The 26,622-nt window shown below is 37.5% G+C and overlaps 2 protein-coding genes across 45 annotated transcripts in view; one reads left to right on the top strand and one right to left on the bottom strand.

Annotated features, from left to right (window-relative positions):
• Window positions 1-13,412, bottom strand: part of ttc24 (tetratricopeptide repeat domain 24) — a 17,390-nt gene extending 3,978 nt beyond the window's left edge. For 3 of the 43 annotated variants that reach the window (XR_012391820.1, XM_073925619.1, XM_073925624.1), the window contains exons 1-8: window positions 9,863-9,909; window positions 9,669-9,796; window positions 7,249-7,478; window positions 6,451-6,744; window positions 6,153-6,354; window positions 3,860-4,066; window positions 3,513-3,641; window positions 3,319-3,440 (exon numbers count right to left, since the gene is read on the bottom strand). Coding sequence is in view for 22 of the 43 variants with exons in the window: in XM_073925619.1 (XP_073781720.1) it covers window positions 3,319-3,440; window positions 3,513-3,641; window positions 3,860-4,066; window positions 6,153-6,354; window positions 6,451-6,744; window positions 7,249-7,443 (1,149 nt within the window). In the remaining 21 variants the exon portion in view is untranslated. Of the gene's footprint in view, window positions 1-3,318; window positions 3,441-3,512; window positions 3,642-3,859; window positions 4,067-6,152; window positions 6,355-6,450; window positions 6,745-7,248; window positions 7,479-9,668; window positions 10,218-13,303 lie in introns of those variants that run through there. The other 40 variants (XR_012391821.1, XR_012391814.1, XM_073925622.1 and 37 more) reach the window with 34 other exon arrangements.
• iqgap3 (IQ motif containing GTPase activating protein 3) overlaps window positions 11,977-26,622 on the top strand; it is a 51,681-nt gene continuing 37,035 nt past the window's right edge. The window contains exons 1-7 of one of the 2 annotated variants that reach the window (XM_073924509.1): window positions 11,977-12,275; window positions 18,403-18,490; window positions 20,298-20,454; window positions 22,190-22,267; window positions 23,532-23,608; window positions 23,695-23,762; window positions 24,357-24,470. In XM_073924509.1, the coding sequence (XP_073780610.1) occupies window positions 12,245-12,275; window positions 18,403-18,490; window positions 20,298-20,454; window positions 22,190-22,267; window positions 23,532-23,608; window positions 23,695-23,762; window positions 24,357-24,470 (613 nt within the window). In that variant the 5' untranslated portion in view covers window positions 11,977-12,244. 2 annotated transcript variants of the gene reach the window in all.

Below are 26,622 nucleotides of genomic sequence, written 5' to 3'. Positions count from 1 at the left end.
ATGCTAAAATCATAGAAATATGAAACAACCCCACATCAGAAAAGGTTTGGACAGTGTGGAAAATGCAAATAAAAAAGAAAGAAGTGATTTCCAAATTTACTTTGACACGTATTTGACTGCAGACAACACAGCAAACATTATTAACGGTGTTTCTCAAGACTTTTATTGTTTTTTTTTTCAGAATCAACATATTTTACAATTTTGGCTTTTGCAATACATCAGTAAAGCTGCATCAGTAAAGCATTTACCAGTTTGTAATGTTGCCGTTCCTTTACACAACACCAAGTGATGAAGTGTTTCAGGGGTCATTTTGTCCTATTCTTCCTGCAAGTCTGAGTGACCATGAGCCGATCAGAATCAAGAATGCAGCAGAGCTCTCGCTGATGTATGGTCTGTTTTTCTGAAGCGTCTGATGGTGATCCGCATGAGTTCAGTGCCTCCTGCGGGGTCAGTGAAGATGTTGTTGATCATCCGGATCCAGTCTTTCCTCTTCCAGCCTACAGTCCAGTACCGTCCTCAGAACCGCCGGCATATGAGGTACGTTTCATTGCAGAAATGGGTCTACAAGATGATGGCATGTGCTGATGAAGTTCACATTTACAGTTGAAGTCAGAATTATTAGACCCCCTGTTTATTTTCCCCCCAATTTCTGTTTAACAGAGAGCAGATATCTTCAACACATTTCTGCACATAATAGTGTTATTAACTCATCTCTAATAACTGATTTATTTTCTCTTCACCATGACAGTAAATAATATTAGACTAGATATTCTTCAAGACACTAGTATTCAGCTTAAAGGGCCATGAACCCCCCCCCCCCCCCCCCCATGTCTCAGCAGGTTGTTTTCACACCGCTAGTTTGGAAAAAGCAAGGAAAGTGGGTGTGTCCAGCTCTGTTTAGGGGGGCGTGTCGGAGGAGAGAAAGTGCATAAAAATTTGCATAAAAAATGGGAGTTTCAATTTGGGCACGCGCTGATTTTCACAGAGGCAAAACAACACACAGATGCAGGGCAGAAAGACAGTGACTGTGTTTACATGGACATCAGTAATCCAATTAGTAGACAAATGATTAAATGGTGGAGTTTAACTGCAGTTTGGCTCTTTCATTCAGGAATTTCATTCATGGCCCTCGTGACAAACGAGATATTTGATTCGAGGAACTGCTGGAAGCGTGTGTTTTTAATGCAATGTTTAATACCACACGGCGAATAAGAGAAAAAACCCTCGGCATTTCTCAGTAACGTAGATGCACTCGGTGGGTAGCCTCAGAAAGCCGTGTGTGTTATTCCTGCCACAAAATGCGGCGAAAATCCTACACGGCGGTAATAGTTTGATTGTGGTGTTTACATGTTTACACTCGGAGAGCAGCATTTACAGCAGATCTCTCAGTCTGTAATATTGTAGTGATATCAACATGTGGTAAACTTTATTAACTTAGAAATCATTGGACTAGAGTCTGACTTTAAACACTGAAAGAGTACTGCTGATGATACTTTGCCATCTGAATAAACAAACAAAGATGAAAAACTTACTAAATCTGTAGAGACATGACAATCAACACTAACTGGGGCGTATATTTATTAAAAGGAGACGAGCAGCAAATGAGGATTTCACCATTTCCAGATGAGAAAAGCTCACGGGTAAACAATGCTCCTCAGACACGTATTTCTGCAGCGTGTCGTGTGCACTGTAACCCACACGTGAGTCCAGCTGCGCTCTCATAGCCGGAAAATGAAAACAAAACCTGCAGCACATTATAAACGCAACCCTGACGACCCGTATCTCCAAACAATTCTTCTTCTCCCAGTTGTTTTGGCAACACAACGTGTCGTCTCCGTCTGAACACTGTACAGGTAAAACAGTCTTGGAAGCGATCATGCATATTAATGATTCGTGCTGATTCGTTTGTACCAAGCCATACTCATGAATGCATGCAGCACACTCAGAGACGTCACGATGCACTCGCAGGTACAGACAGCCAGTCTGCACGCTGGAATACACGCAATTACCTAATCGGCGTGACACAGCTTCAAAAATTTGTTTCAAACCAGAAGAATGAATTTGCTCGAAACAACGCAAAAACAACCGATTTTCACTCTTTAGTGAGATATATGTGTCCTAATAGTGTTTATAGCAGTGTGGGGCACATATACAACTGTCAACAGCTTAACACATGCGTTCTGGTGTTTCGTGACCCTTTAAGGTGGGCAAGAGTACGGGTATTTATTGTCACTTTCTGTGCTTCAAAATGTCATTCGTTCTCTATTGGAGACAGGTCGGGACTGCAGACAGGCCAGTCCGGTACCTGTCTCCTCTTCCTCTGCAGCAGAACTCTGTAATGTGCATGGGCGTCCCTGGAGAAGAAGGCAGCACATTGAGCTCCAGAATCTCTCTTTGCTGTTCAGCACTAATGGAGCATCACTGAAGAGCAGGTCACCTTTGCCAAGGGCACTGACACAACCACAGACCATGACAGAGCCTGGCTTCTGGACTTGCTGCTGGTCACAGTCTGGATGATCCTTTTCTGCTTGGGTCCAGAGCACACGGTGTCCATTTCTCAAATAAAACACCTTAAGCACTGCTTCATCTGAGCACAGTACATGTCTCCACTGTGTGATGCTCCATCCCAGATGCCTCCAAGCTCAAAAAGTGGACTGCGCTTCTGGACACTGTTAACATAGGGCTTCCTTTTGGCACAGTGCAGTTTTGACTGGCGTTTGTGGATGTAACTGTATTATGGTACTTGTCAAAGGTTTACCGCAGCAGTCCTGACTGAGCCCATGTGCTGATCTGGCTTATAGATGAATGAGGATTCTTGATGCAGCGCCCCCTGAGGGGTCGGAGGTCACGGTTGTTCCGCTTAGGCTTGCGCTCTTGTCCTTTCCGCACTGAAACTCCTCCAGATTCCTTCAATCTTTAATGCTGTTCTGCACTGTTAAAGGTGAAATATCCTCATGTCCTCCTCTCTTTCTCTGAGGATCATTGTGTTTACACATTTCACTCATTTTCTCTCGTATTTGTTGTCAAACTGGCGATCCTCGACCCATCTCTGCTCCTAAAGGACTAGAGCTTTACTGACGCTGCTTTTGTAGCAGATCATAATGAACACACAATATTAGATGTTTGTCTGGTCGACTTCACTTCATGTGTAAATCTTCATCCTCTCCTGTCATTCAGACCCACAGAACACTCCAGAAAGTACATTTACAAATCACTACTTTCTTTTATACAAGTGTTTTCCATACTGTCCACACTTCTGATTAAGGGTTGTACATGTATATATAAAACAACATTGTGTGAGATGTTGATGTATCTGACCTGACACCTGCAGAGCATCCGCAAGGCGTCCTGATAGTGAACAGCGGCTCGTTCTGGGTCCTTCATCTGAAGTTTAATACCACCGAGACCCTCACTGACCTGATACTGACCGCACGCATCATCTGGGGGAGACACGGATTGTGTGCGTTAGTGTGTGTATGTGTGAGTGAGTGAGTGTGTGTTTGTGTGCGTACCAGTGTCTCTGAAGGCCTGTTGTGCGTGTGTGTAACTCTCCCAGGCCTCCTCCAGTTCTCCCAGCTCCACCAGAGCGAAGCCCAGATTACTGAAGCAGCGACCCTGAGCACCACGGCTGCCTTGAGAACCTGCGGAATAGATGGAGATGTACAGTATGAACTCAAACGTACAAACTTTTTGGACGAAGTATAAGCAGGCGTAGCTTAAGTAAGAAAAGCTTTTTTTGCAGAGTAGGTTTCATCAGAAATGCAAACTCTTGGATCAGAAATGGAGAAAAGTGCTGTATTTTGAAAGCACAGATTGAGAAGCTCAGAAATGTGAGGTGTGTGTTTATTTTCCTGCTCACCGTGCAGCGCGGCGGCCTCTCTGTGGAAGCGCAGCGCCTGCTGGAACTGACCCTGAGTGTTGTGAACGGCCCCCAGATTCTGCAGCACCACCGCCAGCCGCTGCGGTTTAGCCGAGACCAGAGGAAGAGCCTGTTCATAACACACACACGCCTCGGAGAACAGACGCATCTGAGAGAAACTCAAGCCCACATCGTTCAGCAGCTTCCCTGAACACACACACACACACACACACACACACACACACACACACACACACACACACACACACAGAGTGTGATTATGTCGTGGTTATGCTTGTGATTGTAGTTATAGTTATGGTTATAGTAATGGTTATGGTCATATAGTGGTTATAGTTAACATGGTTATACTTTTAGTGGTTATGGTTATAATTATAGTTTCGGGTGTGGTTATAGTTATAGCAATAATGATTATAGTTATGGTTAAGTTATACTTATGGAGGTTATAGTTATGGTTGTGGTTATAGTTATGGTTATAGTTATAGCAATAATGGCTATAGTTATAGTTATGGTTAAAGTTATACTTATGGAGGTTATAGTTAAGGTTATAGTTATGGTGGTTATTGTTATAGTTATAGTTATGGTTATGGTCATATAGTGGTTATGGTTATAATTAGTTATAGTTATGGTTAAAGTTATACTTATGGAGGTTATAGTTAAGGTTATGGTTAAAGTTATGGTGGTTATGGTTATAGTTATGTTATGGTTATATAGTGGTTATAGTTAAAGTGGTTATACTTATAGTGGTTATGGTTATAATTTTTAGTTATGGTTGTGGTTATAGTTATAGGTTATAGTTATAGTGGTTATGGTTATAGTTATAATTATGGTTAAAGTTATACTTATGTAGGTTGTAGTTAAGGTTAAGGTTGTGGTTATAGTTAAGGTGGTTATGGTTATAGTTATAGTGGTTATGGTTATGGTGGTTATGATTATAGTTATGGTTATAGTGGTTATAGTTAAAGTTATAGTGGTTATAGTTAAAGTTATAGTGGTTATGGTTTTAGTTATGGTTATAGTTATGGTGGTTATGGTTATAGCTATAGTGGTTATGGTTATAGTTATGGTTATGGTGGTTATGATTATAGTTAGGGTTATAGTGGTTATAGTTAAAGTTACGATGGTTATGGTTATAGGTATGGTGGTTATGGTTATAGTTATGGTGATTATGATTATAGTTATGGTGGTTATGGTTATAGCTATAGTGGTTATGGTAATATTTATGGTTATGGTGGTTATGATTATAGTTAGGGTTATAGTGGTTATAGTTAAAGTTACGATGGTTATGGTTATAGGTATGGTGGTTATGGTTATAGTTATGGTGGTTATGGTTATAGTTATAGTGGTTATGGTTATAGTTAAGGTTATGGTGTTTAAGATTATAGTTAGGGTTAAAGTGGTTATAGTTAAAGTTATAGTGATTATGGTTATAGTGGTTATGGTTATAGTTTTGGTGGTTATGGTTATAGTTATGGTTATGGTGGTTATGATTATAGTTATGGTTATAGTGGTTATAATTAAAGTTATGGTGGTTATGGTTATAGTTATGATGGTTATGGTTATAGTTATGGTGGTTATAGTTATAGTTATGGTGGTTATAGTTATAGTTATGGTTATAGTGGTTATAGTTATAGTTATGATGGTTATGGCTATGGTTATGGTGGTTATAGTTATGGTGGTTATGGTTATAGTTATGGTTATGGTGGTTATGGTTATAATTATGATGGTTATGGTTATGGTGGTTATGGTTATAGTTAGTGTTATGATAGTTATGATTATAGTTCTGGTTATGGTCATATAGTGGTTAAAGTTATAGTAGTTATATTTATATGCTATACATATAGTGGTTATTGTTATAATTATGGTTGTGGTTATAGTTATGGTTATAGTTATAATTATGGTTAAATTATACTTATAGAGGTTGTAGTTAAGGCTATGGTTATAGTTATGGTTGTGGTTATAATTATGGTGGTTATGGTTATAGTTATGGTGGTTATAAATATAGTTAATGTTACGGTCATATAGTGGTTGTAGTTATAGGAGTTATATTTATATGCTATACTTATAGTGGTTATAGTTATAATTAAAGTTATGGTTGTGGTTTTAGTTATAGTTATAATTATGGTTATAATTGGTTATGGTTATGGTCTTATAGTGGTTATAGTTAGAGTGGTTATACTTGTATAATTTATAGTTCTGGTTATAGTTATTATTAAAATTATAGTGATGATTATGGTGATGATTATAGTTCTGTTTCTGGTGAGTGTAGAGTTACCGCGTGTGTCCTGGTCCTGTATGTGTGCGCTGAGCTCCAGGCTGTCGGTCAGCACACTGATGATGTCATCACGAGCGCAGCAGCCGCTCTGCAGCATGTGCTTCCCAGCATCCTTCAGCACCAGAGCAGCAGCAGATGCGTTTCCAGCCGTTCTGTAGCTCTCAGCCGCTCGCTGGAGACTCTCTGCAGCCTCAGTCCACTCCTGAATACACACACACACACACACACACAAAGGCCTGTAATGCCTTTACCTGTAATGCACAGTAAGGCTAATGATAATGTTGTATGTCGTGCAGACCTGTGTGAGCTGCTGGCAGTGTGCGAGTCTGCAGCATGCGTCTCCCTCTGCATCTGCGTCTCCCTGTGATCTGTAGAGCTGCGCCGCCTGCTGATAGTGTGTTTTGGCCTGTTCCAGCTCCTGCAGCGCCTCATGTGCCGTGGCCAGGTTAAACTGCAGGTCTGCCATGCGCTGTCCTCTCGCTCCCGGCTGCAGACGCATCAACACCTCCAGACCCTTCTGTGCGTCTCCAGACTCCACATATGCAGCGCCCAGATTCAGTGCACAGGCCCTGCGTACACGCCGCTCTCTCTGCTGACACACACGCGCACGATGCACAGAATTATTATTATTATTATTTTGAATTTTCATTATTATTATTATTTTAAATTATTATAGCTAGTATTTATTATTTCATTCAATTTCCTCCAATTTAGTCCCTTTGTTCATCAGGGGTCGCCACAGTAGAATGAACCGCCAACTACTCCTGCATGTTTTACACAGAGGATGCCCTTCAAGCTGCAACCCACATTCACACACACACACACACACACACACACACACACACACACACACACACACACACACACACACTCATACACTACGGCCAGTTTAGTTGATCAGTTCCCCTATAGCGCATGTGTTTGGACTGTGGGGGAAACCGGAGCACCCGGAGGAAACCCAAACCAACACGGGGAGAACATGCAAACTCCACACAGAAACATCAACTGACCCAGCCAGGACTCAAACCAGTGACCTTCTTGTTGTGAGGCAACAGTGCTAACACATACGTGTGAATGTGTGTGTGTGTATTCTGACCTTGCTGGCGGTTTTGAATGCGCTCTTGAAGTGCTGCAGCGCTGCATGATAATCTCTGCTCCGCAGCGCCGCGTGTCCTGCAGTGGTCAGTCTGTGTATCTGCACCTGAGCATCTGAATCCTCCACATCTGCTTTATTCTGCTTCTGCTTCTGTTTCTGATCAACATCTCTGACTGTAGACCCATCAGAGGCCATCAACTCACAGCAGATCACAGCGCATGATGAGCAGCCTGATGAACACACACACACACACACACACACACACACACACACACACACACACAAACACATATATATAAATACATACATGCATACACACATACAGTACTGTATATACATGCATACACACACAAACACTTAAACATACATGCACACACATATATATATAAACATTTACTGTATATACTGTAGTTACATACACTCACCGGCCACTTTATTAGGTACACTTGTCCAACTGCTCGTTAACACAACTTTCTAATCAGCCAATCACATGGCAGCAGCTCACTGCATTTATGCATGTAGACATGGTCAAGAGGATCTGCTGCAGGTCAAAGCGAGCATCAGAATGGGGAAGAAAGGGGATTTAAGTGACTTTGAACGTGGCATGGTTGTTGCTGCCAGACGGGCTGCTCTGAGTATTTCAGAAACTGCTGATCTACTGGGATTTTCACGCACAACCATCTCTAGGGTTTACAGAGAATGCTCCGACAAAGAGGAAATATCCAGTGAGCGGCAGTTCTGTGGGTGCAAATGCCTTGTTGATGAGGTCAGAGGTCAGAGGAGAATGGCCAGACTGGTTCCAGCTGATAGAAAGGCAACAGTAACTCAAATAAGCACTCGATACAACCGAGCTCTGCAGAAGAGCATCTCTGAACACACAACACGGCCAACCTTGAGGCGGATGGGCTACAGCAGCAGAAGAGCACACCGGGTGCCGCTCCTGTCAGCTAAGAACAGGAAACTGAGGCTACAATTCACACAGACTCACCAAAACTGGACAATAGAAGATTGGAGAAACGTTGCTGCTCTGATGAGTCTCCATTTCTGCTCACACATTCAGATGCTCGGATCAACAACATGAAAGCATGGATCATCCTGCCTTGTATCAGCGGTTCAGGCTGGTGGTGGTGGTGTAATGGTGTGGGGGAGATTTTCTTTGGGTCCATTAGTACCAATTGAGCATCAACGCCACAGCCTACCTGAGTATTGCTGCTGACCATGTCCATCCCTTTATGAGCACAGTGTCTCCATCTTCTGATGGCTACTTCCAGCAGGATAACGCAGCATGTCATAAAGCTCAATCATCTCAGACTGCTGAACATGACAATGAGTTCACTGTACTCAAATGGCCTCCACAGTCACCAGAGCTCAATCCAATAGAGCAGCTTTGGGATGTGGTGGAACGGGAGATTGGCATCATGGATGTGCAGCCGACAAATCTGCAGCAACTGTGTGATGCTATCATGACAATATGGAGCAAAATCTCTGAGGAATATTTCCAGCAGCTTGTTGAATCTCTGACACCAAGGATTAAGGCAGTTCTGAAAAGGGGTCCAACCCGGTACTAGTTAGATGTACCTAATAAAGTGGCCGGTGAGTGTAGATACATATATATGTGTCACATACAGCATATACTCACATAAACACATGTGCACACACAAATAAATACACATACAGAAACAAACAAATACACAAATGTACTGTACACACACAAACATACATAAACACACACATACATTTACAACATATAAGTTAACACACAAACGTGCTGCGCACACACAAATACATAAACCACATAAACACACGCATAAACATATACTGTACATAAACACACACATAAACCTACACGCACTAACATATACAAATACACACTCGTATAAATACACAACAAACACACATGGTTATTACACATTTGTTATTGAAGCTGTTATGCTATAATAACTATTATTATGAAGACAATAATTACAAGTTCACAGAAGGATCATGGATCATGTGTTCTTCAATTATATCTCTTCTGGCTTAAAACACACACACACACACACACACACACACACACACACACACACACACTTATAATATAAGTTATGAATGAGCCGGAGCTGACTGTGCAGAATGCAGGACCATAATAACACACTCCAGCAGTTTGTGTTCAGTTTTAAAGTGTGTGTTACTGGCAGAAAGGATTCACACTTCACTAATGAATCATTCATCAGCTTCTAGAGTGTCACTTAAAACACACACACACACACACACACACACACACACAGTTACCACAGCAAACACACACACACACACACACATTGCAAACACACTGTATGACCACACACTGACCACTCTCAAAGACTTTAGTAATAACTATAGCAGAGAGAATGTGTGTGCGTGCGTGTGTGTGTGTGTGTGTGTTTAAGAGCCGCACTTACACGACTGAATCCAGATGGCGATGATGATGATGATGATGATGAAGATGAGTATGATGATGATGATGAAGAGTGTTTCCGGTGCGGCTCCTCATGTCTGATGTTCATCTCTGTCTCTCTGTAGACATCAGCTGCTCAATATAAACACACACAGCAGAGCAGACGGACAGGTGTGTGTGTGAGTCTTTCTCTCTTACCTGAGCAGGTGCGGGTCACGCATTTACATCCGTCGCCATGGAAACGTGACGTAACACGTAAACATGGCTTCCTCTTCTGTGATTATCTGCGTTATTCTATTCGGATAAGAGACCCCAGGTATAAAAACAACTCTATTATCAATTATAGTTGATACTAAAGTGTATTATATTATAGTTTGAACAATTATTTGCTCCAGCATACTGAAATACATTAATATTAATAAATTAACTATAGTGAACTGATCAACTCTAACAAACACAGCATACTTTAGTTTTTACTACAGTGAAATGTGATGTATTGTAGTATATAGTCATAGAAAACTACAGTATTACATTTGTTTATATTACTGTACTTGTGTTACTGTAGCAACAATCAAGTTTAGTTTCAGTACTTTACTATAGTAAAGTTAAAAAACACTACAGTATTTACTGTAATTTACTATATTTTCTAATGTGTGAAACCTATTATATATATCAAATATATTTTTTAACAAAACTAATATTTTTTTTATTGATGACTAATTTCCCAAGTTATCTCTGAAAAATAAAGTTTGCATGTTTATTTGGGGACGTTTTTTTCTTGAAAATATTAACATAAAGAGTCCTCGCTAAAAGTCGCAACTCTTATTTTACACAAAAATTGTTGTGAAAATATACAAAAAAGCTTGACTTGAAACTTTCATTTAAAAATAAGGGTAACATAATATAATCAAACAGATAGAATTGTTAAAAATGATTGCATTTCTGGTTTTTATCAACAGGTCTGATGTCTGACGTCAGCGAAAAAAAAAGTATAAAAAAGGATGCATTTTTACATGAACATTTGCATCCTCTATGGATCTATTTATGTCAATTTATATTTATGGTTTACAATAATGAACACGATGACTTTTAAAAGAATTCGCTTTTACTTTTTTATTTTTATTGAAGCGTAACTGGCAAGCATACAGGGTTGTATGATAACATATGTAGAAGTCATACAAAACTTAGTGATGCAGAACATACATTAAATAAAAAATACCACATTATATATATATATATATATATATATATATATATATATATATATATATATATATATATATATATATATATATATATATATATATATATATATATATATAGGGGAATCCATCATTTCTGCATTATTGGAAAGGTTTTATAGACTTTTTGTTTCTTGTAATTGAGGTCAAAGAATTATAAAATGTTTTCATCTTTATATTTATAATCTTTACAGAAAAAATTAATAGAGGGAGTAATAGACATTACTTTTGCCTTGTGTATGTGAAACTTCCAAGAAAAATGATCAACTTCAAATCATTATTGAGTGCATCATAACCAGTTTTACAATTCAAAAAAGAATCATGCATTCATCAAAGTTAATTATTTTGTGAAATGAATAAAAAAACAACCCTGAAACCTGTTTCCAAAAATCATGAGAAAATTCACAAGTACAAAAATAGAGGTAGAAGACTTTCAGGCTCCGTGTTACAAAAGGAGCATTGTGGAAATGTCTGTTTTAAATTTATTAATAAATATATTTCAGAGATAGTAGTACCTTTGTAATGTTTTGAAGTGATTTTTCCCCGTATTTGGAAGTAAAAGCCTATTACTTGTTGACCAAATATCATCTATAAAAGGTAAAGAAAAAGTTTGTTTCCATTTTAAAATGGCTTTCAGGAAACAACTGCTATTTTGAATTAGACTGTCTAATATGGAAGTTATTACCTTTTTTTGTCTAAGATACTGATACCACCAAGTACAGTTTTTAAACTTGCTTTAAGAGTTATGAGTAAGATAATGCTTATTAAGTGAAGCGGTTTATTTATCAGAGATGCTTTTTACAATCAAATTATAATCATTATGCAAAAAAAAATCCCTGAAGAAGAAAGAACTTATTGATAAGTATAAATTTCAACACTGCTATTAAGTAAATCTGAAGCAAAAATATTTCCCTTGTCAAACCAATCTGAACACGGTGACTTTTCAGAGGTCTACTGTTTGACAGCTTACTCAAACTACAACACCCATAATGCACAGCCCCGCGCGCCGCCGTGATTACCAGGGTGGAGCCATTCGGCATCCAATGAGACGCGGGCGGGATTTTCAAAACCATAAACAACTGACAGACCACAGGACTCGCGTTTCCAAGCCGCATTTAATCGTTTAATTATCAATCACAGGCGAATTAAAGTTTAAATTCAGTTGTTGATATAGATGTGTTAAAGCTTTTTTAAACTAAGAGTGTCAGTAATTCGAGCTTTGAGACAGTAACGGTTTCCTGAGGAGAATATCAGGAATTATCCACAACGGCGAGTGTTTGTATTGATTGATTGATCAATTAACTTATTCAGATATCGACTGAAGCTGTAACGTACAGAGATGGGCGACGGTGTGCAGCAACGCTCTGTTTGTAAGTACCGACATTAAAACATTCACACGAATAATCATTTCATCAAAATAGACGTTCGTTGCGATTTCTGAAGGGTTTATATGAGGCCCAGTCTGTGGCAGATCGAGCACAGGCAAATAGATTATATTTTACATCGAAAGAAACGCGTAAACAAAGAAGAAAGTCAACATATGAACTGCCATAACGTTAGATGTGTTTTATTTATTTTCCCTATGTATTTTAATCCACTATTTTAGATGAGGGTCTTAATGACACGGTTTAGCTGTGATTAATCAGAGCTTGAAGTGGTGTTATATTCCCACCTTCCTTCATTTTTGAGCAGTGACACGGTTCCTATACTGCTACTTTGAATATTCGGTCTGAAATGGCTTGTAAGTATGACTTCAACACAACATTAGCACTATTTAATTGACTGAGGACAATGTTGTACTCTAATAGTCATTGCTAAAGTTAATGTGATTTCCATGTTTAGAATTTGCAAAGAAAACTTTTCTGAATTTATATTAATAAGAAAGTGTGACTACAGCTTTACCTCAAATATTCAGGGATTAAATAGTAAAATTAACAGAAAGATGGCTACAACATGGTGTAATTTTTACACAGAGATTAGTTTGCCTATTAGCAAAATCTGTGCTTTATTTGCAAGTGTTTACTAGGCATGGGCCGGTATAAGCTTCTGAAGCGTGGTATGATGGCCCTGGATAAAAATATTACGGTATTGTGATTACTGCTCTAAAATATATTCTTTTTAAATGTCTGGGTAAAACATAAATATTTTTTCCCCTTTGAAAACAATACTTTTTTTTTTTAAAGATTCATAATATTTTAGAGCAGTAAAACATGTCAGGCTAAATAATATAAATAAATCTTTGACTTCTGCTGTCTTCATTAGTTTCAAAAACAGATTTCTTTACTATTTAAAACGGCGTCTTTGGATATTTTTTCTGCAGAAGATACTGTTGTCCTAAAAAAACAAACAAACAAACAAACTAACAAAAAAAAGTAAATAAAAAAAATCTTACACGTACCTTTGGAAGATTGTGCAGAAAACTTTGGTGGTTTTAAAACCTTGACTTCTCCAAACCTTGAAAACAGTATTGTCCCATGCGGTTTCCCAGTGGAAACCCTTGAAAATATGAAGCAATAAATGTGTTTTTTACATCCTGAAAAGTATCTCTTCATATAAATGTAAATTGAATTGATTCTTAACTATTTTTTATTTAATTTTTATTTTTTTAATAGCCCTGAGTAGGGTTGTAACGGTATGAATTTTTCACGGTATGATAATCGACTAAAACAATACCACGGTTTGACGGTTTCGCGGTATACGGTATGTTACAAATGTTACAAAATATTAGAACAGTGAAGCAAATTTGACTTTTTCCAAATAATATATTTTTAGTTACTATAAACAACACCACTTACAATGAACAAATAAAAATAAGAAAATAATAAATAATGTGTCAAAGTCCAAATAAAGTCCAAATAAACATGGTGCAAATCCTTAGTAAAAAAATAGATATAAATATTTACTATACTATAAATAGTTACATAACGAAACTAGATTCAATATGGAACATCCTTAGGTTTTATGTGCCAGCATGGATATGGATATGGTTGTCTGCAATGCAATGCAACGCTGACTGACAGACGCGCTTCGTACAATAAACTGATCCCAGATCAGCGTCTGTACACGCCGTTTACAGAGGAGCGGGTGTATGTTTAAACAGACAAATACACTGAATAATATGAAACATCTCCGTCCTGCATGTTTTACTTTAAACAGCTTATTTTCTCTTAAATGAGAACAAACAGTTTCTAAAGTAATGGACTGCTTTCATTATAGATCTGTGCATTCTTACAGAGACACCTCTGTTATCAAACTAAACAAAACATGAGATTCATTTGCTGCGCACTTGTTTGATAACAGAAGTGTCCCTTTAAATGGCGCGTACAGACGCTGATCTGGGATCAGTTTATTGTATGGAGCGCGTCTGTCAGTCAGCGCTTATACATGCATTCACTGGTTCAGAGGTTGCAAAGTGAAAGGCGACAATCAGCGCACAGTAATGTAAAGAAAGTGGGATAGAATGGTAAAATATGGGAGAATTTCAGCAAAAACGGGAGGGTTTATGTGAGTGAAGTGAACAGGAAGTGTTTGTGGAGAAACAGTTTTGCGAGATAACGCAAAACATCTTTGCGAGGGAACGCAAAACTTTGCGAGAGAACGCAAAAAACTTAGAAATATATATTTTCCTCCCACCCATTTTTTTCTTTCACCCATTATTTTTTTTCACCCACCCATTTTTTTTCTCCCCCACTACGTCCCTTCCGGGGTTCCGTATGTTTCTGTGCTGCTGTGCATGCAAAAGTACTTAGTATGAGAATTATTTTATGCAAAACATTTTTTTTTTTGCGTTTTGTTTAGCCGCGCAGAAATGTATGCCTATCTCTCATTCCGTGTTGTTCAAAAAGCTTGGTCCACAAACAAAAGCGAAACCTATGCTTATTGGTTGTGATATAGCGAGTTTGAACCAATCTGGGCATGGAGGAGGGACAATGCATCAATGTATCATGTCTGATTTGTCCGGAGACACAGTGACGAGCGTTTCTTTGTCAAATCAGCGTTGTCAAATGTTGATGACGTAACCGCACTGATTCCGGAGCCTCTGAAAGTCCGCGAATGTTATGTGATACATCACTGGAAAGCTGAGATTCTCTTCTTTATGCCAATCTTTGAATTGTATGAATCGGATCAGCGGATCAAAAGTTATTAAACATTTAAGAGCAATACTTATTTTTAGCCGCGGGCGCCTGTCTCGGTCTTTAAGGGTTAAAACCGTTGATATGCAATTGTTCATGGTATGATAATCGTGCACGTTCAAATCGTGGTAAACCGCCATACCGGTATATTGTTACAACCCTAGCCCTGAGTGATTACAATAAACAATTTTTTCTTTCAAAAATCAATGTCTGAAAAATAGTTTATTTTTATTTACGGAATTCTTTTATTATGAAAGAAACACAAAAAAAAGTTGATTTATGAATTTCACAGTTATATATTATTATTTTTCTTCTGTATATTAGTCCACTTTATTTTAGACGAGGGTCAGAATGACACGAGATTATTCAGAGACAGAGTAAAAATTACAAGAAAGATGGCAACAACATGATATGATTTTCACACTCAGGTTGGTTTGCCTATTAGTGAAATCTGTTTTATTTGCCAGTGGAAACCCTTCAAAAGTGGGAGTAAAATCTATGTTTTGTGTGTGTTTTATGTAAAGTGTACATGATCAAAAAATATTTAAGATGTCTTTATATTATTTTGGAATTTAACTGCTGAGCTCATATGTGTGCTAGGCGACATTATAGTTACCTGTGTATAGTCCTCTTAAAAAATCTTATTTATTTAGTAAATGATTAGTTAACCTGTTTGCTATTATTGCTTATAATTTGTATTTGTAGTACATTTGGACTATAACTCGTAGTGCAGTCTTTGTAAAACTTGCATTTGATTATAGTTTAGGATGCTCGTTGTAGATTCATTCTGATAACTTTAAATAAACATGTAAAAAATAAATAAACAAATAAGATGTGTATATTCTGAAACCCGGTTGTTTGTTTGTTCTGTTCCTCAAAAACTAACGTTACAAACAAAATCTAGCACAATGATTGCATGGAGTTTCCATTGTGAAGTTTATGAACACCTTTTCCAAAGTTTTTTATTGTTCAACAGCCCAGAACAAAGAACACACACTACACATACATATGATGCATGTTACATATTCAAACACCTGTCACACAAAGAAAATGTGTATGGAAATTAAGGTTGTGGTACCTAATTTACTCATTTATCCTAATTTTAGATGTTGCCAGTAGGGATGTAACGGTATTGTAAATACCGTCATACCGCAATATTAATTTTTTTCGATATTACCGTAGTCGCATGACTCGGTAAAACTATAGGTCTTCTGAGAAAATTTGCTCAGGCTAATGAAGCCTTTGGGAGGTAGCGGAAACTACAATTCCCATCAGCCCAGGCTTTGCCATCATCCCTTGCGGTATGTTGTCGCTACAGATCCAGTAATGCGGAAATGGAGTGGGCATCAAAAAGATGTACGCGCGCGTACTGTAAAGCGGGGAGGGGGGGTTGAGCGCACATACTCAAGAGCGGTGTTGTCGCGCGCCTACTGAAGGGCGGGACGGAGGGTGTGACACAGCACACTGTTCAGATTGATACAGACATGAGACCTCTATCTCCCTCATGGCTTGTCCTCTCAAGTGGGGGAAAGACAATGCACAACGTTACCCACTGCTGTCAACCTGGGCCAAGTCATATCTCTGTCCCAGAAACCTCAGTCCCAAATGAGAGGGTTTTTTTCTGTTGCAGGGGACATTGTAAATACCCAGAGATACCAGCTTTTACCAGATTATATTTATATGATAATTTTCCTTTAAACCCATCTCTATCTAAGTGAGTGAGTGATTAAATGTTAAATGTGATGAGTTTTCAACAATACTAAATTGAAACTTTATTTTTTTACATGGTTTAATAATTTTTTGTTATTAAAATTGAAGTTCCTGTTTCAAAGCTTACAGATAGATGGCTAATTTGTATGCCATTGACACTTTTGGCCCTTTTTTGGAGTATTTTCATAAGTTTTGTTTTTTCCTGTAAATGATTCAATAAATACCGTACCGTGACATTCATACCGAGGTATTACCGTACCGTGAAATTCTGATACCGTTACATCCCTAGTTGCCAGAGATTATCCCATTTTCTATGTACTTCTCCCTCATTATTTAATCTTTCCTGCATACACTCAATTTCAATCATCCCAATAATTCACTCATTAAATTCTGGCATTCTGGGACGCTTCCAATCACGTACAGTATCATACTAGAATTTTTGTGTCTGTAACTCTGCAAGTATTACAAATACAGTTGAAGTCAGATTTATTCGCCCCCCAGAATTATTAGCCCCTCTTATTTATTTTTTTTCCTCAATTTCTGTTTAACGGAGAGCAGATATTTTCAACACATTTCTAATCATAACAGTGTTAATAACTCATCTCTAATAACTGATTTATTTTATCTTTGTCATGATGACAGTAAATAATATTAGACTAGATATTCTTCAAGACACTTCTATACAGCTTAAAGTGACATGTAAAGGCTTCACTAGGGTAATTAGGTTAACTAGGCAGGTTAGGGTAATTAGTAATTAGTTTTTGTATAACGATGGTTCTGTAGACTATCAAGAAAATGTTTAGCTTATAGGGGCTAATAATTTTGACCTTAAAATGGCTTTTAAACTAGCCGAAATAAAACAAATAAGACTTTCTCCAGAAGAAAAAATATTATCAGACACACTGCAGAGAAATTAAAATGGTCGTGCCCAACTGAGTCTGGTTCTCTCAAGGTTTTTTTTTCTTCACTCCCATCAGGTGAAGTTTTTTTCCCTCTCCGCTGTCGCCACTGCCTCGCATGGTTCATGATTGGTAGAGCTACGCATCGATGGATTTGCTCTTCAGTGTTTGAACTCTCAGTAATGATTAAATCACACTGAACTGAACTGAGCTAAACTGAACTGAACTGAACTTAAACACTAAAAACTGAACCACACTGTTCCAGTTACTATGACCATTTATGTGAAGCTGCTTTGACACAATCTACATTGTAAAAGCGCTATACAAATAAAGCTGAATTGAATTGAATACTGTGAACATTTTCTGAATCTGTTAAACATCATTAAAAAAATTCAATGTGGGGGCTAATAATTCTGATTTTAACTGTGAATAACTAGCTCAGAGATATTGGCAGGGCCAGATAGAATCTGCAGACGTTTTTTGCTATTTCTGCTGAGAATTTTGGTAAAAATCTCCGGATTTCTGCAGAATTATTTTGGGAGTATCCAGCCGAGTATCATAACTAAAACCTTAATATATGAAATAAAAAGTAATACATTACTGAAATAAAACTGAATAAATTCAGATTTACACATTTACTCAAGTAAATAACAGAATTAATGATGGGCTAAACAGATATTGCGTAGATAATATCTGACAGGCCTAGATATTGCGATTTCAAAAAACAGTAACCTGCTTAACAAAATGTATTTCAGATGAGCATCTGACCGCAGAAGAGATGGACGAACAGAGGATTCAGAATGTGGCTTATCAATATCTGTGTCGTCTAGAGGAGGCCAAAAGGTACACACACACACATACAGCATATACATGAGTTTAGTAAAACACACTGCTTTGTTTGTAGCGGCCATGTTTGATGCTTTTCTTTAATCAGAGTGTCCACGGCGTCTTAAAGTATTAAAACTCAAATTAATGTAGAAACATTTAAAGCCCTTAAAAAGTATTTTAAAGTCTAAAATGCTATTTTACAAAGTAATAACTTATTTATCATTTATGGTTGTGTGCTAAAGTTTGCCTGAATTAAATCTGCGACTATCAGAATGCTGTGTAGTTTATTAAATCAATAATATCCTGCTAGATTTGACATCATGCTGCTTTGTTTACTGCTGTCATGAGAGCGACACTGTTATTTCTGCAGTTCTAAAGGTGTCAACCTGCGGAATTAGCTAGATTTAATAGATTTGTATCAGTATGAATAAAGTTTTAGTTTATGATTAGTTTCTTACATTAATATTTAGTATATACTGTAAGTCAAAATGTCGTCAATGTTTTCTTTTAAAACCTAAAGTGGTTGTAAGGTCTTAATGTATGGAAAGTGTCTCAAAAGTGTCTTAAAGGCTTTAGCAAGTTTTGAATTTCACTCTCTGATTACTGTATATACTCTGTTGATGTTTGATGTTATTTTACTAGTCAAATATATTGATAATTTGATTAATATGCAGTTATTTAGTCATTAGCCACTATTAAAGGGATAGTTCACCAAAATGTAAAGTCTGTCATCATTTACTCATCTTTCCCTTGTCACAAACCTATTTTAGTTTCCTTTTTCTGTTGAATACAAAAGAAGATATTTAGAATGCTGGAAACCAGTAACCATTGACTGGTCATATTCATCATGTAAACACACCAAAATCAACATGAACATTATAGCAGACACTGTAAACAGCTAATTCCCAGCTACTAGACATTACTAACAGGGTATTTAAGTGTCAGGCATTATCAATGGAGTTGAGATATTACGAGTGACTATGGCAATTAAATATTTAAGTTTAATAAAATAAGTAATGTTATGTGTGACGTTTATAAAATCTTTACACACATTCCCCATTTTATACACGTTTTAATAGATTTAAAAGTGCACTTGTGTGTCTGCCTTTTTTATTGATCAAGTGATAGATTTTAGAAAGAATAATAATCCCATTAATCTAGGCAACCACAGTAACTGACTCTGAGTTAAAGTTACCGCTGCTTCAGAAACAGGTTTGACTTACCCTGCTTTCTCGAGTTTAACAAACCTGCCATTTTGAAACGGAAAACCCAGAGTTTCTCTCATTTCAGGGTTAAAATACTCTGAGTTGTCACTTAACTTCCTTTCTGAAACAGGCCCATTATTTTGAGAAACATTTCAATGTTTTGGAGCAGTAAACATGTCAGGCTAAATAATTTAAATAAATCACTGACTTCTGCTGTCTTCATTTATTTCAAAAACAGATTTTCTTTACAATTTAAAATGGCATTTTTGGACACCTTTCTGTTGGAGATACTGATGTCCAAAAAAAAGTAAATAAAAAATCTCACGGAATTGCAGAAAATGTTGACTGTTTTAAAACCTTGACTTTTCCAAACCTTTGTATACCTTGAAAACGGTTCTCGTCCATGTCTAGTATCAGCTGCACAGCTTATACATTATTATCCAGTTAGTAAGAGATTGTAAAAGCATTGAAATGTATTTCCTGCTCACTGGCCTGTTGTGAAGCGTTTAGATTTTGGTAGCCTGACTTAAAAAAAACAACAGCCTCTGGACGTCGTGATTTTGTGAGCCCTGCAAATGATCGATGCTGTTTGTGTGTGTCTGTGCCGTGTGCTGCAGGTGGATGGAGGAGTGTCTGAAGGAGGATCTGCCTGCTCCCACAGAACTGGAGGAGGCTCTGAGGAACGGTGTTTATCTGGCCAAACTGGGCCACTGCTTCGCTCCTCGTGTGGTTCCTCTCAAGAAGATTTATGACCTGGATCAGCAGCGCTACAAGGTCAGCACATAATGACTGAAGGTTTGGGCCGGGACACGTCAACCCTGCAGTCGGCCATTGGGTTTTGATGGTCGTCGGTTCGGCTAGTGTATATGTGGTGTTTACCTTTTGTCGGCACTCATTGACCAAATTCAGTAGGGCTGCTTGATTATGGGAAAAATCATAATCACGATTATTTTGGTCATAATTGTAATCACGATTATTCAAAACGATTATCAGTTGAAGTCAAAATCATTCTTCCTCCTGTGAATTTATTTTTATATATAAATATTTAACAAATTATGTTTAACAGAGTTTTTTAAAAAATTTTTTTACAGTATTTCCTATAATATTTTTTTCTTCTGGAGAAAGGCTTATTTGTTTTGTTTCAGCTAGAATAAAAGCAGGTTTGAATATTTTTAAACCTATTTTAATAGCTCGATATTATTAGCCCGTTTAAGCAATATATATGTTTGATTGTCTGCAGAAGAAACTACTGTTATACAATGACTTGTCTATTTAGCCTTATTAAGCCTTTGAATGTCACTTTAAGCTGAATACTTAAACATCTAGTAAAATATAATGTGCTGTCATCATAGCAAAGATAAAATAAATCAGTTATTAGAAATGAGTTATTAAATCTGTTATGTTTAAACTGTGCTTTAAGCATCTTCACTGTATTTTTGATTTTATTATTAATTAATGATAAAAACAGTCGGCAGCAGCAGGAATACCGCACGCTCACTTTAAGAATAGTGCGGCTCTGATATGGTTTCTCTTTCACGTGTCTTTTGATTCTCAACTTGTTAGTTTATTACACAAATGAGGGTTAGTATGAATAATCACTAAACACCGCGCTCTGACACTGATGTGCATGTATTTCACCATTAAAGCGCTCACATTAAAATCGCGTTAGATGTGTGTGTGCTCTGCTGTCCGAGGCTAAGCACGGCGCGCACACACACAACAGCATGTGCTCTTTTGCGCTTTTAAAAATATGAATGATGCGCATCCCGTGCTGCAAAATTTACATTGCAGCACTGCTTTTAGTCATTTTCACGTGGAACTGAGCTTTGCAGAGGCAAAGAGTTTTCACACGTGTACAACTGGAAAGGGGGCGGTACGTGATGGAATAATCGTTTATCTCGATTAATGTTTTTTCATAATCGTTACAAGCCAAAATCGAAATCGGGTTTTAGATTAATTGCACAGCCCTAAAATTCAGTATGTAGAATCGGTGTCTGCTAAATAGAATGCTCTGATTGATTATTCAGCAGCCAATTTAGAGTGCAAGAGTGGCATAGTGAAGTGACATAGCAAGTAAACAATTCCAGCTAAGAGGGAACACTAAGAGGCCGGCTCTAATTTCACTCCATTTCTCAAGTATTTGCAGACAATATGGGATATTAGACATATTTGCAGGAGCGAATCCCTCGGTGGTGAGTGACATTTATTGTGAAAATGAACATGATCATACACCTGCCCCCCAAAAAAGTGATGTTTAGCTATTGTCAGACCGGCGCAGCTATCATTTTCACTTTCTGGGTTTTGTCGATGCTGGTTATTTGGTGTCAGCTTGGTGTGAATATGATCCAATGAAAATTATCATTTTCTGCAAAAAAAATTTGCTATTTGTCTTAAAGTAGGAACCCTGCTTTCATCTAGGATGTCATGTGCATGGCTCCATATTTTAAGGAAACATCATGTATATATTAATCTTTTAAATGACGTGACGTGTGTGATTTGTGCTGCTCAGGTCTCTGGGCTTCAGTTCCGTCACACTGACAACATCAACCACTGGAGGAATGCCATGATGGAGGTCGGACTGCCAACGGTAAATCTGATTCATTAATATATATAATCATTTTAAACGGGTCTTAATTGTCCAATGTTCAGGTAAACCTGGCTAACATCCATCCAGTCGCCAACAGTCCATCCTAATACAGCTTTTACAGGGTATCTGTGAGGTCTTCAAAATGTCTTAAATTTCAAAAGCAAAGTTTTAGCCCTTAAAAACTCTTAAATCTACAGAAGTAGTGTGTTTTAGGTCTTAAATCTTTTTTTAACACGTCCTAATTTTCCTTTGTTCATGTATAGCTAGCTCCCCAATTTGCTCATTAACACTCACCAACAAAATCTCAATAAAACATTTTATTTAACAATAGCATCTTTGACTCGGTTTACCGTAATGTTTTATTTACTTTCCTTACAGTAACATTTGTTTAAAAGTTATCCATTTATTTACTGCTGAGGAGACTGATCTGACCTATATTTATTATTATTAAATGAATTACATTAGTATGTATTACATTAGTATGTATTACAGTGAAAATCTTTTCCAACTGAGATATTCGAAAAAAATCCTTAGTATTTAGCCTTGTATAAGTCTAAAATTTCTTTCATAATGGTCTTTAAAAGGTCTTAAATCTTAAATTTAACTTTAAAACCTGCAGAAACCCTGTTTTAACAAGTTTTTCATTAACTCAGTTTACCAGTGTGTGGTTTATTTGTCTTTCTTACAATAACTCCATGTATTTATTGCTACCTGGTGAAGAAAGACTTGGAAAGAGTGTTGTACGGTTAGATTAATATAAAGCAATTTTTTAAAAGTTATGTTGAAAAATGTATGTGTGTATTAACTTCTGTTTGACTGTTTTTACTCATAATTTAAAATATGTAGTTATAAAATAGTTGTATAATTCGAGCAAATGTAAATCCATTAAGTAGGGCAGGGAAGTAAGAATCATTTCTACAGGCTATTAGAAAACATCCTCACAATTCTGTCCTGTATACCTATATCTGAAAAATCTGTGCTAGACGTTTTCTCAAAAGTAAACCTTTAAAAGCTGCTTTAGATGTTTATCTTATGTATTGTATATTGCTATTGTTATTATTTTCAAAATAAAATTAGTATTTTTAAAGTCTTGCGAATTTGATCAGTTTTTTTGCCATGAAATAGCCAGAGACGCTATGATATGATATGTCAATAAACTCAAGTCTCTCCCTACAAGCCTGAAATTTCAGTCTTAAAGGTTTAAAATTTGATTTGATGAAACCTCTCTCGAAGAGAATAATGCTAACCTGCTTCTGTCCTGCAGATCTTTCATCCAGAGACGACGGATGTGTATGATAAGAAGAACATGCCGAGAGCGGTGTACTGTATTCATGCTCTGAGGTCTGCGTCTGTGCTCATTATTATCATAATCACATTCTGTCTCTGTGTGTGTTAATGACTGCCTGCTTTCTGATCTCTTCTGTTAGTTTGTACTTGTTTCGTTTGGGACTCGCTCCTCAGATCCACGACCTCTGTGGAAAGGTCAAGTTCACCGGTAAGATTCATTATAATTTATTTTATTAATTAAAGTGATGCACTTGTATGTTTCATAGCAGAGCAGTTTTCCTTTCTTGAGTCCTAAAGTGAAATCAAACATTTTCTCTTTTTATTTAATTGTATCCAAAGTAAAAGTGTGCCGTGTATGTTTATTATGTATATATTCATTATAGGTGTGGCATAAATTCATTTTTTAATCTTGAAATTAATCTAGATTAAAACGGCTCATTTGAATTCTGCCTAAGGCATTCAGAATGTGATCTACCCAAATAATAACTAAAAGTAAGTCTTTGAGAACGGGTTTCTCAAGCCAGGGGCTCAACTCCTGTTTCCAAAATGCATCACAAACTGCTTAAGGAACTGTTCTACTCTGATAATTGGTGACGAAAATAAATGATGTTTAATAAGATGCACTTGTGTTTACTAACTGTTTATTCAGTCAAAGATGAATGTTGAATTGTCGACCTACATAAGCTCCAAACAGCCATTTTATGCATATATCTAATTTGCCACACTTTATACATTGCTGTATTTGACTTTGAGAAAGGTGTAAGAAGCAGGATTTATACGCAGTGTTTTGTGTTTTTTGCAGAGGAGGAGATCAATAACATGAAGCTGGAGCTGGATAAATACGGCATTCAGATGCCGGCGTTCAGTAAGATTGGAGGAATCCTGGCCAATGAGCTCTCTGTGGACGAGGCAGCAGGTGGGTGTGGCAGACCGCTCAATTAAACTAATAAATATAATTATAACTAAAATGTTTATTAAAATATGCTTTTAAGATTTTTTTTCTCATGATTTATAACTCCCTCTGTGAAACCCAGACTAATGTCGCATAATATATTTCACAGAAAAAGCTTCTAAGTTGTACACCCTTAATGATAATAATAATAAATAAATATATAAATAAATAAAATACAGTGCTTCTCACACATTGGGCTCTATTTTAATGATCTAGGCACAGAGTCTAAAGCTCATGCCACAAAAGTATTTAGGATGTGTCTGAATCCACTTTTGCTATTTTAAGGATGTAAAAATCCGCTCTGCACCCCAGCACATCGTTTAACAGGGCTATGCTTATTCTCTTAATGAGTTCTGGGTGTGTTTTGAGCATAACCTGCAATAAACCAATCAGAGTCTCATCTCTAATTTCCTTTAAGAGTCAGTTGCGTCGCTCCATGGTGCATTTGCTATTTATGCATGACAACTATTTTTGCTACTTTTGCATGACGACTCTGTAAGAGTAAAAACTGAACACTTCACTAGCAAGGAAACAGTTAAACAGAGCATCTGCAGCACGAGGATAAAGAACAAGCCTCCTCCATTCAGCCTCTTTACTTTCTCTTTACTTTTACTCTTTAGTAGAGAAAGGGTGGAAACTCGTTCCACTGAACACGCCTATTAGCCCAGTGGTTCCCAACCTTTTTTTTTTGCCTGAGACAGCCTTTTCCCTAAAAGAATATTGTAAGGCCCTTCTCCACATTTAATGACAATATTGCTCCTATAAGTTTGCAGTAGGTATGACAAAAATTTTGTTTTCGAACAAATGATGTTTATCCTCAAATAATAGCCTAATGTAAAACATAAAAGCAAAACATCATCAGGCCCTTTGTGTTGGGTACACCTTGTGGTATTGGGGAGTCGTCTGCAAATGTCGTGTTAAAGGTGCAGTAGGTGATCTTCCACAATGCTAACAGCTTAGCATCAATCTCTGAATCACAGTGGCTGTTTCTCAATTCCAAGAACGCAGAGAACGGACTTGTGTTTTTGTGGAGAGCGGTCTTGCCAGGTGTCCTCGGAAGAACGAACTCTGGAGACCGCGAGGGCAGAGAACGCGTCCTTTGAGAATTGAGATGCTGCGTTCTTCCTGATGGTCACATGACCTTCACGTGTTTTAAATTGTAAATTATTTAAACATTACAGCATTCATACAAAGATTTATGGTTTTTCCCCTTTTCAAAATATATACTTTGCATGAAAACATTATAAATATATGTTGCACAATATAAATAAAACAGATTTTAATACGCATTTCAGCGAACCAGCACCCTTAATGTGTTTATTCTTTTATTAAGATGTCCATGGTAATGTTTACTGTCACCGTTTCATATAGGGAAACTCCTGATGTAACTAATTCATATCTATGAACTTAAATAATAAATCTAGATGAAATGCAGCGCTTCCCACCTCCAGTCGCAATGGCTTCTGGGACTTCCAGAGCGAGTTCGGTGCTCTAGTCTGCATCAGTGCGTCCTCTATATCAAGATCACATCCGGGAAGTTTCACGCGTCCTCCGTACTTGCGGTCTTGAGTATTGGAACTGAACTTAGGCAGCTGATGATGACGTTACACGAGAACACGAGGACGCAAGACCGCTGAAGAACACATATTGAGAAACAGCCAGTCCCTCCCATGCCGTCCAGAGCCACGCCTCCTAAAACAGGAGCACGCCTACCTTAAAGATGACAGCTAAAGAGCCCTCTTTCGTGTTAAAAGCGACCAGTGCTTGTCCGGCGGCGTGCAGGAATTACACTCATTACTAAGCCAAACTGACATGCTATTTCAGAGTGAATATTTAGAGTTGCATGGTAAACAATATAGGGTCTAGGCGGAATAGCGGTGTTTACTTGTGTTTTGTTGTTAAACTAAATAAAATCTACATTATTAATGCTGTAAAAGGACCTTATGAAACTGAAAATAGTCTTATCAGTCTTTCACCGGGAGATTTTTTAAAGTTTTGATTCAGCATGTTTTTGCCGATCGCGCACATGCTTGCTCTCTCTCTCTCTTGTGAACGCGCAGCACGTCTATGCACAAACAGCGGTCGGCGGAGCTGTGTACAAACTGCTGTGCAGTTG

The sequence above is a fragment of the Danio rerio genome, chromosome 16, assembly GCF_049306965.1.
Source record: "Danio rerio strain Tuebingen ecotype United States chromosome 16, GRCz12tu, whole genome shotgun sequence".
NCBI classification, from domain to species: domain Eukaryota; kingdom Metazoa; phylum Chordata; class Actinopteri; order Cypriniformes; family Danionidae; genus Danio; species Danio rerio.
Note: the sequence above shows the minus strand (reverse complement) of the source record. Positions and strands in the feature narration are given on the sequence as shown.